This window comes from Eptesicus fuscus, chromosome 15 (genome assembly GCF_027574615.1).
Source record: "Eptesicus fuscus isolate TK198812 chromosome 15, DD_ASM_mEF_20220401, whole genome shotgun sequence".
Classification (NCBI taxonomy): Eukaryota; Metazoa; Chordata; class Mammalia; order Chiroptera; family Vespertilionidae; genus Eptesicus; species Eptesicus fuscus.
This window is the reverse complement of record NC_072487.1, coordinates 45,692,899-45,710,177: the sequence shown is the minus strand read 5'-3', so window position 1 is coordinate 45,710,177 and position 17,279 is coordinate 45,692,899. Positions and strand designations below refer to the sequence as shown.

At 42.9% G+C, this 17,279-nt stretch overlaps 1 protein-coding gene across 2 annotated transcripts in view; it reads left to right on the top strand.

Moving 5' to 3' along the window:
• FRMD3 (FERM domain containing 3) overlaps positions 1-17,279 on the top strand; it is a 253,370-nt gene that overhangs the window by 120,358 nt on the left and 115,733 nt on the right. For both annotated transcript variants that reach the window (XM_008142039.3, XM_008142038.3), the window contains exon 2: positions 8,505-8,609. In XM_008142039.3, coding sequence (XP_008140261.1) covers positions 8,505-8,609 — 105 coding nt within the window. The remainder of the gene's footprint in view (positions 1-8,504; positions 8,610-17,279) is intronic.

Genomic DNA, 17,279 nt, shown 5'->3' with positions numbered 1-17,279 from the left:
GAATGTGTTGTGCCACTTTGAGGAGTCACATTCTCTTAACAAAAGTTCTTGTCCCAACATGAGAAGAAGCTGGTAGAGATTTTCCCCAACTGATGGAGAGTTTATTTTCCCCTTGGGAGGGCAGAAATTTGGGGACAAGGCAGAGACACAGTCAGAGAGCAATTAGGAGCTTAATAAATTGGTGTCCAATGGAATGGAGTAGCTGTGGTACATTTATACAAAGGAATACTATGCAGCCTTAAAAAAGAAGAAAATCTTACCTTTTGTATGGATGGACCTGGAGATTATTATGCTAAATGAAATAAGCTAGAAAATGCAAATAGGCACAAAAAAACTAAAAATAATCTGACTCTCATCTCTCACAATACCACCATCAACATGTAGCCTTTTAGCCTTTATTCTTCATGTCTATATGTATATACAGTGTGTCCCAAAAATATATACACACTTTAAATAATTATAAAGGCAGTGTTATTAAAATACATTTCATTTTCAAAATGGAATAGAATCAGCTATTAAAGTATATATACTATAAATGCATGAATATAAATATGCACATGGGTAAAAGTAGGAATTTTATCAGAATCTTTTATTCCACCTTATGATTTTTAAAAATTTTATGTTGTCTTGAATATCTTTTGCCTGCTTTTTAAAGAGTGAAATCCTGAAGAGGTTCTCACTGTTATACTTGTTTTTGAGCAGTTTCTGTGCATTCTTATGGGTTTATACATTAGCATCAGATTGTGTTGTGCTTTACTAAACAATGGACAACAGGTAGGAGGGAAAGAGCTGGGTGTAAAGAGCTGGTATATTGCATCTGATATTTTCTTTCCTTCAGGAAGCTGTTATCTGCTGCAGAGAGTTAAAGAAAAACAAAAGGAGAGGAGAGTTGAAGACAAAAGTTACTTCATAATAGCTAATAGTGGCCATTAAAATTCATATCAATCATTGTCTATATTTTTAGATTCATTGAACACACACACACACACACACACACACACACACATACACACTTAGCTTGGGTTGCTGTGTAGTCAGAAGAGATGTAAATTTAACCAAGATATTTTTCCTCCTCTGTGCCTAATCACTCGAAGAAAAGGGGGAATGTGATAGTCGGGGAACCCAGCCCACACCCTTAAGTCTTCAAATATTTGACACATCATTTGTGTGTGGGTGCGCATGTGTGTGCAGGAATCCCCCGAGCACACAGAGGGCTGTTTCAGGGACTGTGCGGGCTATAGGCCAACTAATCGCTTGACTTCTAATATGAGAATCTTCTAGAATGACACTATTGAAGTGAAGCATCATGCCCTCACAGAGTGGAAATTATGGACCACGCTGTCTTGGTCCTTTGCCAGAAGGAGGAGTTGAGTTTGGGAGAGAAATATGCAGCTTGGAAGCATTAGGAATAGAGGTGGGTGGAAGTCATGCATTTCTAGAAAGTCATCACCCAAATAAAGCTGGTGCTAGGGTTGTGGGGAGGAGTGAGTGACAGTCTCTGTTCAGTTCTTACTGGCCCTCGTTTATAGTTGACAGTAATTTGTAGCTGCTATTCCTGTTGTGCTTGTGGCTTTGTCATACTACTCACCACACTGAATTTTAACTTCCCGTGAAGTAGCAAGTTCTAGAAATGTACGTGCAAAGGAGTGGAGGACTAATCTATTGTCCGGTGGGGTTTCCTCTTTCCCTGCCCAGCCTGCTCCATTCCCAATCTTCTCAACTTGGTCAGAATGCTTCTTGGGCAAGCTACACTGAACATGATAGTGACATGCATTGGGCCATTGCAAAGTGCCCTTTAGAACTGCATTCTTTCTGTAGTTCTTGAAAACTGCATGTTCAAGCCACCCTTCTGCCTTGGCCCTTCTCAGTTTCTTCCTCATCTATCTTGCAAAGATTGTTTCTTGCTATAAATGAGGCCACCAACCTATATATTAATAGGGGAGAGGTAGGGGATGGGGAGATAAAAGATAAAGACTTGTGAGTTTGGTGTTGGGGAGGGAATTTGGGTGAGTTTCACAGTACCTGGAGATTACCAGGTCATTTGGAGAAGCTAGAGAGCTTTGGGGAAGTGTTGTGGGTAAAACCTTGGGTTCTCTTTAATGTTCCTTAAAAAGTAATAATGAAGAATTGAAATTCTTTGTGAGTACTTTTAATATTGACCTTCTCCTCTCTAAATGTGTCCAAGTTATGAAAAGACTCCTTCTCCTCTCTAAATGTGTCCGAGTTATGAAAAGACTAAGTCACATGGACTCCCATGGATACATTCGGGCTACCGGTGTACAATCTTCTCTTAAATTTATCTCTCTGTCCTTTAGTTTTCTTTTTTAATGGTCCAGGATGAAGGTTTTCCTTTTACCTGAGCAAAGCCTAGTTGTATAAGTGGTTTTGAATTTCTTAAAAAAATTTTTTTTAATTGATTTCAGAGGAAGGGAGAGGGGGAGAGAGGTAGAAACATCAATAATGAGAGAGAATCACTGATTAGCTGCCTCCTGCACGGCCCCTACTGGCGACAGAGCTAGTCGGGTGTTTTTGAATTTCTTTATAAACCATTAAACAATTCTTGTTCTGGCTGCTTTATCTCCCCATCTCAGGTGGGCCAAGAGCTGCCCTGTAGGATGATTCTCAGATAATTCTCAGAACTGCTTTTGCCTCCAGTGTGGGATGGATATGTAGACATCATGGGACTCCTCTGCCCAAGGGTCTCTACAGATAGGACTCTGAAGGGGTTTGATGCATAATTGGTTTCCTTAGCTTGGGATAAAACACAAACACCACTTAATTGAAATTTTAAAACTTCAAAATTACTCAGAAGCCAATGCCTTCAAGAGTTGGGCGTGGCCATGGTATTAGAGCCTGAAACGGGAAGAAGAAAAAGATGGGGAAGGAAGAACCTGTTGAGCACTGAGCAGTGGCAGAAACTAAGATGAGCTGACACAGCACATATGATTCTTTAAGCACTAGGGTGCCCGCCAGGGGAGAAACAGCCCTGTGCCTAAGCACAGACACATGGGCATTTTTAAGAAGAAAGTCACGGAACAAGGAGGGGTCCCGGAGGTGGAAAACACCCAGAAGAAAAACAGAGTGGGTGGGAAGAGATTAATCAAAGAACTTGAACATATGCATAACCTATGGACACAGACATGCATAACCTATGGACCCAGACAATAGTGTGGTGAAGGCCTGGAATGGGGGTGGGGGCAAGAGGGCTAGAAAGGGTCAATGGGGAAAAAAGGCAGACATCTGTGACACTTCCAACAACAAAGATGACACCCCCCCCCCCCGAAAAAAGAGGAAGAGACATTACCTACAGCAAGCCACGCTGCTTCCTTCTTTCACTGTGACTCTCCTTAACAAGACCCCATTCAGGACCCAGACGATGGAGTGGCCAAAGCGCTCTGGCTGCTTCATCTTCTCAAGGACTTACAGTTTCTTTGTCTTTCTTCCTTGGGGCCCTTTATCCTTCTCCTTGGTACTGAAAGCTTCTTGCTATGAGGATGACAGTGTTTTTCTGTCTTCTCAGGGCGTGTAGGGGCTGCCATGGACTTGAGATGGGCACTTGGGTTTTGACCCTCTACCAAAGGCAATGGCTGGGCTGGGCAACCACTCGTGTCTTGCCTTTATTTTGTAGCCAGATGCTTACTTTCAGGCAACTGTCTTGTGTGTTTCTTTTTTTCCAATGAGTGTCTATCTTTGATGTTTTTTATTTTTTGTTTTTTAAGTCACAATCATAGCCATACCCTTCCCTTTCCCCAACTTATTAATATTTATTGTGCACAAAAATGCCTTTAATCAATCTAGCCTATATTTTCAATTATCTTAGCCACACTTTGCTGATTATTGCTACATAACAGATGTGTATTCAGAATTAAGTACTTGGGCTTCTCTAATTCTTGGTTTTATCTTTCATGTCTGAAAATAGTTAAGGAAACAAATCAAAGCAACATTTAATTTCTGTGTGATTCCACTGTAGACTCAACCACAAGGGATTCCTGTATTCTTGTTTCCTTTACATTTCTCCACATTTAAACAGCTTTAGTATTTCTTCACTATTTTATAAGGATGCAACTTTCTGAATTTATGTCACAGCCAAACTCAAATACCAGTTACTGTCTGCAGTGGGAAGGAACAATTAACAAAGCAGGGCATCATATGCTATTTAAAATCCAATTATAAAAGCTAATTTTTTTTCTCAAGAGATGCTTTGTTTTGGTTAAGGCTGTGGTGCCTACCGTAACAAAATGTATGAATTAACACATATGTTTGGATTTTTTTTGCAGAGATTAAACAGAGCATTTTTATGCTGTTCAACCAAGACACAATCTTTCTTAAATTAACAAATACTTGTCCCTCACAATAGAAGCAGAACCATTTTGTTCACCAGTTTCTCATTACTATTTCTTGTTCTTCTGCCCACAAAGGTCAATGGATTGAGTCCCTTAACTCATACAAGAAATGTATGAATTACATGTGCATCCATGGGGGCTGCTGCTTTTCAAGAGAACTCCTGTGAACACAAGGTGCCGGGAAATGGGGCCCTTTGAGCAGGAACCTTTATTATCAGAAAGAGGTCTGGCAGTCCCACTTCTGCTTGTCGAGGGGGTTTCTAGGGGCATAGTGCCAACCCCAGGATGAGCTGTTCCCAGCGTCCCGGGTCTGTGCTCCTGATTTTTGACTATTGCCTGTTCCCCTCATCCTAGTGATCCTCCCTAAAGTCTGGTCTGTGTCAGGTCCTTCTGCATCCCACAGGTCATAGGACTCTTACAGAGCAACTCAAAGCTGTGTCCACTGAGGGTGTCTCCTGGCTTCGAGGATGCTCCCACGCACTTCAAAAGAAAACTCTTTTCAAGGAACCATTTTGAAAGCCCTTAGCTTGCCTCAGCTCAAGGTTGAAAACTCAGATTCCTCCAGGGGTTAGAGAGGAGTGGGAAATGGAAGATGTGGAAGATGGTAGGTGGGAGTGTGGTGGGCAGTGAGGTTCACACTCCAGGGGACAGGTAGCTGGGACTGAGCTCCCGCAGACTTTATGGTCATAGTGCACTACAGGTGGTGGGGGACCAGTATAGGGACACACATTTAAGTGTGTGTGGTGAACAGACTGTTTTTATCAACCATGCCAGTACATTTCTGAGACTAGATAGCTTCATTTAGAGATAGCATCAAAAGTCTATGCCTGAGGCACTTTCCTGAGGCATGGCTCATAACATCCTTCTGAGGCCCTGCTCACATATTTATGTCGTACTGTTTCTCATGTCTATGAAATATTATGATTAATAAAACACAACTTAGGTAACAGCTCTAAAGAATTTATATTAGCTGCTTGATTCCGTTGCCCTATTCAGTTGCTGTTGAAACTGCTATCTTATGAGAGAATCAACAGAATGTTGATATAAAAAAAGAAGTCCCTATACTTGAAACCTTTGATTACCATTTCTCCCCATAGACCTTGGAGGATTTAGGTGACAGTTGGCTAATTCCACTATGTTTGAGGAACCTCCAATACAAGGACTTAACTGTCTTGCCTGAGGTACCCTGTTAGTTCCCAGACCCCAGGTTTTCCATGAGAGAAAGCAACGCTACATTTTTTTCATTCATGGACATCCAGTGTGCCGGGCACTGGCTTAAGCAGCAGGACAGGGTGGTAGACAATGGCCTCCACCCTAGAAACCTCAGGAGAAGCAAGTGGAGGTCAAGGGGTAGGAGGTGGGGGCAGAACCAGTGTTCTCCTCCAAGCCCTCCTCTGCAGTGAGGTGTGTGTGTGTGTTGGGGGGGGGGGGGCGGGGGGGAGGCTGGCAGCTGGACTTCTGACCTTCACACACCTGTCCCTGAGTGAGCACAACTAACCCTCGGATTGAGCCTGGGTGGCCTTCTGTTTAGTGCAAGACCTGGGTTTAGTGCACAGAAATGCCAATAATAAGAACTTAAATGGCTTAAGAACATGGTCCGGATTTCCAGGCAGGAGTGGAACAGAGCAGAATAGAATGTGAGGCTGTGAGCTGGTGCCTTGGCTCAGAACAGAGACATGAAGCGTCTTGGGATGACGAGGCTGGCTGGCAGCCTGTGGATGCAGGGGCAGTTTGTGTTCTCAAGGTGGGGAAAGACTATTCTTCAACTCAGAAAACTCAAAGGGAAAAGTGGCTTTTGTTTCCCTAGTGACTTCTGGAGACAGGCACAATTTTTGCACTTCTCCAAGGTCGAGGTACTTTCCTAGACCAATGCTGCTCAAACTTGAATGAGCATGTGACTAATCGGAGGATCTTACACTGGGGCGGCGGGGGAGGGGGGAGAAGGGTTGGGGTGAGGGCATGTGCTGGTGGGTAGGGAAGGCCGGGGGAAGGTCAATGGGGGAAAAATGAGACATATGTAGTACTACTTGCAATACTTTAAACAATAAAATAAAAATTTAAAAAATGCACATTAGGTTCAGTAGGTCCGGGGCCTTGCCTGAGATTCTGTTTCTAACAAGCTCCCTCCAGGGGCTGCTGAGCCGCTGCTCTGGGGATTGCTGGTCTGCGGGAGGTGCTTTGAGGAATGGACCTAGAACCCACCTGGTGGCCTGGAAGTGGGAACTGGCCTCACTTGCTTTGTGGAAGGCATTGATCCCTGCTTCAGCCACACTTGCGCACTGCAGTCGCCACATTGTCTGCAGTGGCATCTCCTTCTCTCAAGGGTTTTAGGTAGTTTAAGGGTATATTGCCAGAGAGTGTGTATTGTTGTGTTTAATTATTAAAAAAGATCTTTGTGGTGCTTTGCAATACATCTTCAGGGCAGAATGCTAGTAGTAGCTGTCATGCAAAATCAAGGTCTGCTCAATCCCACCTCACTGCATGGCATTGCCTTGACCTACAGACCTTGTCTCGCATATCGTGGGGGTAGTTCACCATAGTCAATGCTGCAGAAAGCTTTTGACAACCCATCATGAAATGATGAGCTCGTGTTATGCCCAGTGATTTGATCCTGCAGCAGCCTCTTTAAAATGGATGGGTTACAGAATAAACCTGTGAAAGGGACTAAATCCATTTGTTGTATTCTGGGCATTGGATATAGCTGTCATTAGATATAGCTGGTCATTTGGGCCTCCTGGCTTAAAAACAATTACAGAAATCTAAAAGCAAATTTCCTTTTGATGTTTTGTTACTTTTGGGCTACATCAAATGGGTTCTCTCAGAAAGGAAGTAAAGGCTCAAGGTTCATTGGAAATTAAATTCAAAAGTGATTTCAGGAAAATTGAGGTTTCATTTCACAATCTGGGTTTAAAAGCCCCAGTCTTTTCATTCAATGTGGTGCATCCACGGCCCGCAAGTGGCTTTTTCATCAGTTTCCCAAGCTGATGGTACTACTTTCTAATGAAAAGATAACCATGTAACATAGACCAAACTGATCTTCCAAAATTACTTTTAGTGGATTTGGAGGTGAGGCTCGCTTCATGTTTCTTCATTTATTTTTATAGGTCACATTCCATCCCCAAAACATTCCATGGATCTGTCAGCAACTTTGATTGGAGCAGAAACTTATCTTATCAAATATCCTGATGAGGGCTTGGAAGAGTCTTTGCTGTTAAAAAGGTTTTGTTGTAATGGTATTGGTCTTAATCAGATTTGGCTGGCTGACACATCTCTAACTCATAGAATTTTTAGAAGGAAAAATAATCTAAGCAACTTAGAAATCACCTAGTCCAACCAACTTATTTTACTGCTGAGGAGTTTGCCAAGGTCACCCGGCCTTGTCTTTGAATCCCAGTCCTGAGCTCCCCACAGTCTCCTACAGTGCATTTCTGTGTTGATTTATGGATGTGATAAGATGGCTGTGAGGCCTGTTCTGTCCGATAACATTCATTGCGTTTCTCTGCCCTGTAGACCCTTCCTTCTGGCAGTCTCAGTGGACTCACCAGTGCTCTGGCGAGAGGAAATGGCACAGTAGGAGCCAGGCTCTACAGTTTGGTGTTCTGGATTAAATCCTGCCTTGCTCTATAGATGTTGTGTGACTTTGGGCAAGCCACTGAGCCTGTTTGTGCCTCCCTTTCTTCAGATGTGAAATGGGGACCTTTCTCATAGGATAGTGGATGAATGAATACCTACAGAGCAGTTGGAGCAGTCAGGTGCATCGTATGTGGATTTGCAAACTATGGGTTTCCACTAGGTATTGAGTTGAGAAATCAGTGTTATGAATCATAAATAGCATTAGAAAAAATTAAATGGCATATAATAGAATAAGATAGAACAAATTAGAGTGCTTTGCATATGGGATGTTCCTTTGAGGTGTGTTTGTGTGTAATGGCTGATGGTGTTCCTTTGGGTGTGTGTGTGTGTGTGTGTGTGTGTGTGTGTGTGTGTGTGTAATGTATTTCTCACTGTGGATTGTAGGCCAAGTTTGGAAGCCTCAGCTGCAGGAACTGGAGTAAATGGATCCATTTTGCTAAGCACAGACCTATTGGGGTGAATTGGCACATGTTAGCATGGATGCACCAGGTGAGCTCTGGCTGAAATATCAATGTGTTTCCTTTGCAGAGGGAGACCAAAGGGCAGTTTCTTATTGACCACATCTGCAACTACTACAGCTTGCTGGAGAAGGACTACTTCGGAATTCGTTATGTGGACCCAGAGAAGCAGCGGGTAAGAGCTGACCTCTGTTTGGACACATTTGGGGGAGTCACTCAGACTGTGGGGTGCTAAAGAGTTTCCTCTCAGAACAATCGTGATGCACTCTTGTTCTCATGGTTATTGATGGTTGACCACATGAAACCGACCAGCCTGGTGTGTGTGTGTGTGTGTGTGTGTGTGTGTGTGTGTGTGTGTGTGTGTGTTTGAGAGAGAGGGAGAGAGAGTACTTACTTAGGCCTTTTCAGGAGTTGCTCCCACCTGGTTGAAGACAAAACGTTCCTGTGCCCTTCAAAACCATGTCTCACTACAAAAAGCTACTGGTACATGGGAGACTGCATAATGGGTACAAGGTTTTCTTTTGGGATAATGAAAACATTTGGAACTTGATAGGTGGTGGCTATACAACATGGTGAATATACAAAATGCCACTGAAATGTACACTTTAATTTTATGCCCCCTCAGTTTAAAAAAGCTTTGGCAGATGAAGGGTTAAGATACTTTGAAAGCTGCTCCTTGGGACCCACTATATTTGACAGCCTTCATTATATTCCTCCTCTTAGACACACCTCTTCTTTCTGGTTTCTGTTGATGCTTAAGCGTGAGCAGGGGAGTCTTGCCTTAGGAGTAATGTACCAGCCTAGTTGTGTTCAGGCATGGGATGTGTCAGTCACAGTGATGTATGCTCCTCACATCCAAATGGCCCCAGGAATCTCTACCTCAGCTCCCACTAGCTGGGGATTCCCCTTCCACACGGCTGCTGTGGATCCAAGATATGGGTTAGGAGGCTCTGTTTCTGCTTGTTACCCTGTCCCACTGCCAAGCAGGGCAATCTGGGAAAGGCTCAGCTGGGGGGCAGTCAGGGATAGGAGGACAGGACCCCTCAGACTTCTTTAATTTTCTTTCCTTCTTACCAGTGTCCCTGGCCATCTTCCTGTCCCCTTTCACCTCCATAGAACACTACCTGGTCCTTGATTTTGTGTTGACTGACCTAATGCAATGAGAACAATGAGGGAGGAGGAGGTTTGAGGGATAGACTAGATTTTCTCCCGAAACATGGAGAATCTTAATAGGCTCTTGGAGTCCAGTAGGACCTAATCCTATATAATAAAGAGGTAATATGCAAATTGACCATCACTCCAACACAAGATGGCCACCCCATGTGGACACAAGATGGCGGCCACAAGATGGCCAGAAGGGGAGGGCAGTTGAGGGTGATCAGGCCAGCAGGGGAGGGCAGTTGGGAGGAACCAGGCCAGCAAGGGAGGACAGTTAGGGGCGACCAGGTTGGCAAGGGAGGGAAGTTAGGGGTGACCGGGCCAGCAGAGAAGGGCAGTTGGGGGCGACCTAGGCCTGCAGGGGAGGACAGTTAGGGGCAATTGGGTCGGCAGGGAAGCAGTTAGGTGTCAATCAGGCTGGCAGGGGAGTGGTTAGGGGGTGATTAGGCTGGCAGGCAGAAGCGGTTAGGAGCAATCAGGCAGGCAGGCAGGCGAGCAGTTGGGAGCCAGCAATCCTGGATTGTGAGAGGGATCCCAGATTGGAGAGGGTGCAGGTTGGGCTGAGGGACACACGCGCCCACCCCACCTCCCCCTGCCATGCACGAATTTCGTGCACTGGGCCTCTACTCTCCTATAAAGGGATACAGTGTCGTGGCTTAGAAGAAGGAGGTTTTGCTTTCCTGCAGCACTTGCAGGAACCCTTTAATGGGCCCGACATTTATCTGAGTGAGAGGAAGGCAGGAGGACACTGATGAGGATGTAGGGCTGACATGAGATCACAGAGAGGATTTGTGTGGCATTTACTACTGATTAACAGTGGTTCTCAGACCTGGTTCTGCAACAAAATCCCCTTAGGTGTTTGTGAACAACCTTAGTGTGGACCCTATTCTAGATCTCCCGAATCAGAATCCTGGGTCTAGGGCCAGGCACAGGTATTCTAACACATCCTGAGTCTACTTTTGATACTGCCATCCCAGCTTTGGTCTTCTTTTAGTGTTGAGGACCATGGCATAAAGACACATAGACATAACTTCTAATGGCCTATGAAGATACTATCCTTGTATGGAGAAACAGGCTCAAAGACATTGTTATTCATCCAAGTTCTCACAGCTAGTAAGTGACAAGAGTATTTGAGTTAAGGATTATGGTTTAAACTCTAACCCCTATATGCCAAACAGATTCTGTGCACTATATTAATAATCTAACCACCACTCAAAATAGTTTGGATATGTGTGTGTGCAAAATCTCATTTTAAATTATAAACAGCCAACCTATAGAAGTCATTCTAACTACCATTAGTTGATCATCTATAATGTGCCATAAATTTTACTCAACATAGTCTCTAGTCTTCCCTAAAACATTGTAAGGAAGAGGGAAACTGAGGCACAGAAAGGGTCAGTGGCTTGCCGAAGGCCACGTGGCTAGTAATTGTTGGAGGAAGGATGGGATTTTAACCCACATTCTTTCCATTTCATCTCTCACATGAAAACTGGAAACATAGTCTAGATCAGGGATCTATAACCTTTTCTGTAAAGGAGCATATTGAAAATATTTTCAGCTTTGTGACCTCTGTCGTAATTACTCAATTATTCTTTCAATTATGGAAAGCAGCCATAGATAATATCCAAAGTAATGGATGTGGCTGTGTTCCAAAAAAAAACAACCCCTTTTCCCCAGTAAAGTGTTTTACAAAAAATAGGCGTTTGGCCATAGTTTGCTGACCCATTGCCTAGACAATAACTGGAAATGACTTAAATGCATTAGTCTTTTTCATTTCTCTTGACTCATTGGGGAGATATTGAATAAAACATTAAGAGAAGCGTTTAGAATTGGAACCAGAGATATCAATATGAACTCATGATTTTTAAAAAAAAAACATTCATAGATAGATATAGAAATAAATATAAGTGTGTATATATGTGGGCTAGTACACATACATATATTTATAGGTTCTCTCCCCCGAGATGGCCTACAAGCAGTGACATCGGTTTCTAATACATTCTCCAATAAAAGTAACAAGCTCCTTGCAGAAATGGCTGATTCTGGGGCTGGCATAGGGAAATCACGAGATGACTCTGAAGCATCTTGTGCTGCCAGAAAGTAAGGACGTGCTCATAAAGCTAAAAGGTAGGGCCCTAGGAAAGGCCCAGAGCCAACCTGGAAGAACTTCCAGTGGCCCAACCTGGAACAATAGGAGCAGCAAAAATAAATAACAATAGAATGGAATTATAATCCCTGGAATAAAATAAAGATCCACGAGTCCATAATGATATAAACAAAATAACTGAATAAATAAAAAGAGGGAGAAGGGGCAGCTCGTCCTTACAGAAGAATTGCAATTAATAAATGTACAAGGAATGATAGCAATAGGAAACTGGTGTCAGAACACCACAACCATAATTGTTGTGGGCAAGGTCTATGGATGAAGGCTAAAATTAGTGGACAAAAGCTTGAGAAACTTGTTTCAAAGAATCTGCCTCCCCTCATATTTGTTAATAACAAGGGGGAAAAGGTAACTCTACAGTGGAGAAACCTGGCAGACAACATTTTAACCAAGCCATCAAGGCTAACATCTCCAGTAAAAAGATGTACCAACAGCACCTACTCCTGATACCATGCACTGGGAAGGGCACAGTCTCTACAATGTTCTTCCCAAGAGTGCAAAACCTCATTCAAACTCTGAGAAAACATCAGACAAGCTAAAGTGAGAGACAGTCTCCAAAGTGACTTACCAATATTCTTCAAAAGTGTTAAGGTCATGAAAGGCAAGGAAAGATGGGGAAACTCACAGTTTAGAGCGATGCCTCTAAGGCAAGGTTGGGTCTAGGATTAGATTCTAGAACAGAGACAAGTGTCAGTAGTGAGAAAATTGGTTTAAGTCCGCACTTTAGTTAATGGTATTGTGTTAACATTAGTTTTAAAATTTTGACTATTGTACTGTGGTTATATAAGATGCTAACATTGGGGAAGATGGGTGAAAGTTATACTTATACCATCTTTGCAAGTTTTCCATCTGTCTGAAATTATTTTTTTTAAGTTAAAAAAGAGAAGTCTTTAGGTTAATGTGCTTCATTGTTCTTTATATTTTGACTTGGTTTAGTTTATTTTTTAGTTTAGACGTGGGTAGTAGATTAGTGGTAAAAATGTGGATCATGACCCCCAAAACAAACTGTCTTAGGGGGCTGTCTGAATAGTTCTGTTTTCCCCCTGCACCACACAACTATTATATAGCCTTTTGATTTTGAGGTTACAATGTGAGCATAGCTTCCACATAGGTTTCTGAGCAGTTGCTGCACAAAAGTGCATAGACTTTGCACTCAGAAAGATATGAATTAAATCACATCTCTGCTGGTTAATCAGCTGTGTGATGTTGATCAAGTTACTGAGCCTCTCTCTCTGTCCTGATTGTTAAAACAGATAATACCTACATGTAGGGTTGATATGAGAATTAGAGAAAAGATATGCAAACGTTTAATAAATGGTATATCCTGAGTACGTGGTATGTTATTTTTATTAATTACTACTATTACTATGTATTGGCTAGGTGAGGCAATTGCATGAGGAAATGCCATGATTAACAAGTTAAAACCTAGAAATGCTAATAACTTCACTTAAAGGCAGGATGGCCATTATGATCTTTGGGAGAGATGAGGGAAAGTGAGCCTTGGCTCATTAGAAAAATGGGCTCAAAGGAACAGACACTCTGATATGGGAGTTTTAAGCAGAAATTGATTGACCAGCATTTTTTCTAGCAGCTCATGTACTTCTTCTCAATGGAAAATAAAAACCAATGAATTATTTGGATAGAAAACTAGTCAACAGAGAAAATCTGATTAGTTAGAAAAGCTGAAATGGAACTTACCTCTGCTGTGGGAGTTGGTGGTTTGCCTACAAGCCTTCACAACTTAGTTTATGGAAAACCATTGTGGAATATTTTAATATTTAGCGCTCTCACATTTGGAACACCATATGTTTGACAAGATGTCTCATGCACCATATGCTCTGAAAGGGGTGAGGACTGGGTCAGTAAATGATGACTATCTTTTTTCTCTTTTAATGCTAAGGACCCAGAATTTCCATTATTTAAAAGAAAAATTAAATTTGAGGTAGGGAGGGGCAGATTGAATACTGGTCAATAAAAATCCCCTTGAGTTTCCATCACATTTGTCTTCTGAAGAACGCATATCATCTTAGTTGCAAATGATTAGAGAAAGGGTGTATGGTATTTTCTTCATTTTACTGTCGAGAAAGTTGGGACTCTAAGTCTAGAAGTCTTGAAAGAAAAAATTCCAGAAGAAAAAGTTAGTACTTGGCTTAAGTCCAGGTATTTTCTTCTTAAATGTAGCAAATTCTTTCCATCACTTCTGCTCAGGTGTTTGAATAACTTCTCTTTAGAAAGTTGAAGTTTTGAAATAGTTGGATTTCATAATTCCAAGTTTCTATGGACCTTGCTCTGAATTTCTTTTTCTCCTCGTTCGTTCACCCTTTCCTTTTCCCCCATACTCAGTGCCTTAGAACTGAGGATCCCACCCTCAGTCCAACCAGAGGAGGACTGTCTTGGTTGTAGGTAGTTGGTTACAGTCTACAGGCAGATGGGACCCAGTGCTTTTGATTTTAGCTTTCCCATTTTTAAACATGTTTAACCCACTTACATCAGTGTCACTCAAGATGACAAATTCACTTTGGAAATCCACACTCCTTGGACAATCTCCTCAAGCACCCTGTGTTAGGACATGCTTTCTGGTAAGCATGACCTGGGAAACCATGGATGCAAGGACATGCTGAACCCGCAACTCCCTCCCCAAATAGAGCTGACCCTGAGGTTTTCATGTTGGCAGCCATAAAGGACTAGGAAGCCTATTGGTGAGTTTCCTTTCTAATGGGAAAAGGCCTTTTCTGGGTTAGAGCAGTGTGCTTTTTCTAGAGGTACTTTTGGGAAAGACATGGAATGGCATAAAAACAGGCCCAGTGATTTGAGGTTTCACTCTGGGGATGGTGCCAAGAAGCCAGACAGCATTATTTCCCTCCAGCTGCTCCTGCCATTGAAAGGCTGCTCTCTGCTCCCGGGGACAATTGCTTCACAGACTCTTGTAACTAGGAGTGAGAGTGGTGCCCAGGATTTAGGGCAGCCCTGCACTGAAAAGGGTTGGACTGCTGCCTCAAGTCACTGGTCATGAATTTCTCTGCTTAGCGAGTCCTCTTTTGTTTTTAAGTTTCAGGAGGTATTAAACAATCAAGACTGATTAGAAACCTGTTTTGGGAGGGGTGTGGACTAGTAACTTGGCTTTGTGGGAAGGACTTGGGGCACTCAGGTTACAAGGAACAAAGCGCTATCACAGTAGCTTGAAAGTTGGATACACTGGCTAGTGTTTCAGTTGTGGCCCAGGGTATGGGCCCTGCCAGATTTGGGGAAATTGTCATATTCCTTCAGCAGAAAGCAGAATTTGGTGCTAAACTAAAATGGTTAATTATAATCGACTCTGTCTATACCCGATGCACTCACTTGGAAAGGGTGGGATGCCTGATACAGACAGGTTGCAGTCTGGAGTCACTTAGCTAACTGGGATGTCATAATTTTAGTGGATGGAGGAGCAAACATGTGAACTGGTTATCTTATTTGGGCCAAAAGATAGACATAAGAATAAGTGGGGCTGGGAAAATGCCATTTTATCTCTGTTTTGAGTTAGGGAAAAAGAGGTTACCCAAGGCAGGATGGTCTCCCTTCTTGGTGGTGAGAACCTCCTGGGCTTGGTTTAGATGAAGACAGAAATTAATTAGGGAGATAACGGTTAAGTGTCATCATTAGTGAGAGAAGCGCTTGCCAGAGGCAAGAAGTCCAGCAGGCAAGAACATCAGAGCTGACCAGAGACTAGCAGGTCTGACAGTTTCAAAATAGCTTTAAATATAATTTTTAAGTCAAGCTGGAAAAAAGACTAGACTGTAACTAGGATGTATAACTTGGAGGAATAAAAACAGTGTAGGTTAGGAAGTGACAATCTGAAGCAGACTTCTATTTCTTTTCACCCATGCTCCAGCAGATCTTCCAAAGGTTCAGTTGTAATTGTGTGTTAGATGCATGGAGATTAATAATGAGCATATTAGCTTGGGCTGCTAAGAGAAAACACCATAGACGGCGTAGCTTAAAAGGACATTTATTTCTCACATTTCTAGAGGCTGGGAAGTACAAGATCAAAGTGAAGACAGATTTGTATCCTGGTAAGGTCTTTCTTTCTGGCTTACAGACAGCTCCCTTCTCCCTGTGTCCTTAGAAGTCACTGGGGGTGAGGTCGTGGGACAGGAAACAAGAGCTTATACTCTGATCTCTCTTCCTCTTTCTTAAAAGGGCACTAATACCATCGTAGGATCCCCACTCTAAGGACTTATTTTAAACCTAATCACCTGCCAAAGACCACCCACCTCTAAATATTACCACATTGGGGTTTAGGCTTTTACATGTGAATTTTAGGGGGATCACGAACATTCAGTTCATATCAAGGAGTGGGAGTTCTAGGTATCTCTTGATGTGTAACGAATCTCCCCAAAATTCAGTGGCTCAAAACAACACAATGTTATTGTATCTCAGGATTTTGTGGGTCAGGAATTTGAGCAGGGCTCAGCTGGGTGATTATTCTGCCCCACATGGTGTTGCCGAGGCTCCCTCAGTAACATTCAGCTGGTGGCTAGTCTGACCTGGGGGTCTCACACATCTTCAGATGAGATCTGGCACGTTCAGGGTGGTATGGCCACAGACCAGCACCTCTTCATATGCCTGGTGCCTTGATGGGGCTGGAGAGTGGGGCGTGGAGAGGCGGGCGGGCGGGGGGGGGGTGCTCCCTGTGCATGTGGTTTTGGGGCCTTTCCACATGGCCTGTCCAGCAGGGTGTTTGAACTTCCTACGTGGCCACTTTGGGCTCCAAGTGCAAATGGAACCACTTACCAGATAAACTGTAAAAGAGGGTGGATTTGGGGGAGAGGTGGTGAGTTTTGGACATATGAAGTTTGGGCTGCCTGTGAGATGCTGAGGTGGTGATGTTCAGTTGGGTCTGAAGCTTAATGAAGAGGGTTAGGCCACAGATAGAGACTTGGGAGCCCCTGAGGCCTTCAGTACTTCAAAGGCCTGAGAATAGATCAAAGAGATGAGGAAGAGAGTATAGAGGGAGAGGAGAATCTGAAAGCTAAACAATATCCATAGTTTAAAGGATGGTCCAGAAGGAGAAACCTGCAAAGGAGACTGGCCAGGATCATACAGAGAAGGAAGAATAGAATGAGGAGAGAGAATAGAGAGACATCAGGGTAGTTATTCACTTGATAAAGGGGAATGGTTCCAGTTTCAAACATCAAGAAGGAAGGAGGATCAAAGGACACTATTGCCAAGAGCTTTGATACCAGGAAGACTGAGACAAATCCTGTCCCTGTCACTTGCTGGTTGTATGACTTTGAGCAAGCTCTTTAACCCAGGCTCAATTTGTAATCTGAAAAATGGGGATACTATTAGTACCTATGCTATAGGGTTGTTCTTTAAATGCATTATTTAATATTATCAACATATATCACCGGTCTTTTTACTCTTCTATGCTTTAAAGCATTTGTGAAGGTCCGTGGATCTAGCAACTAAGAGACCTTTGACCTTGGAACCTTTGGGTGACACTGTTAAATTTATATGGCTTGAAAGCAAATGTTACAAATT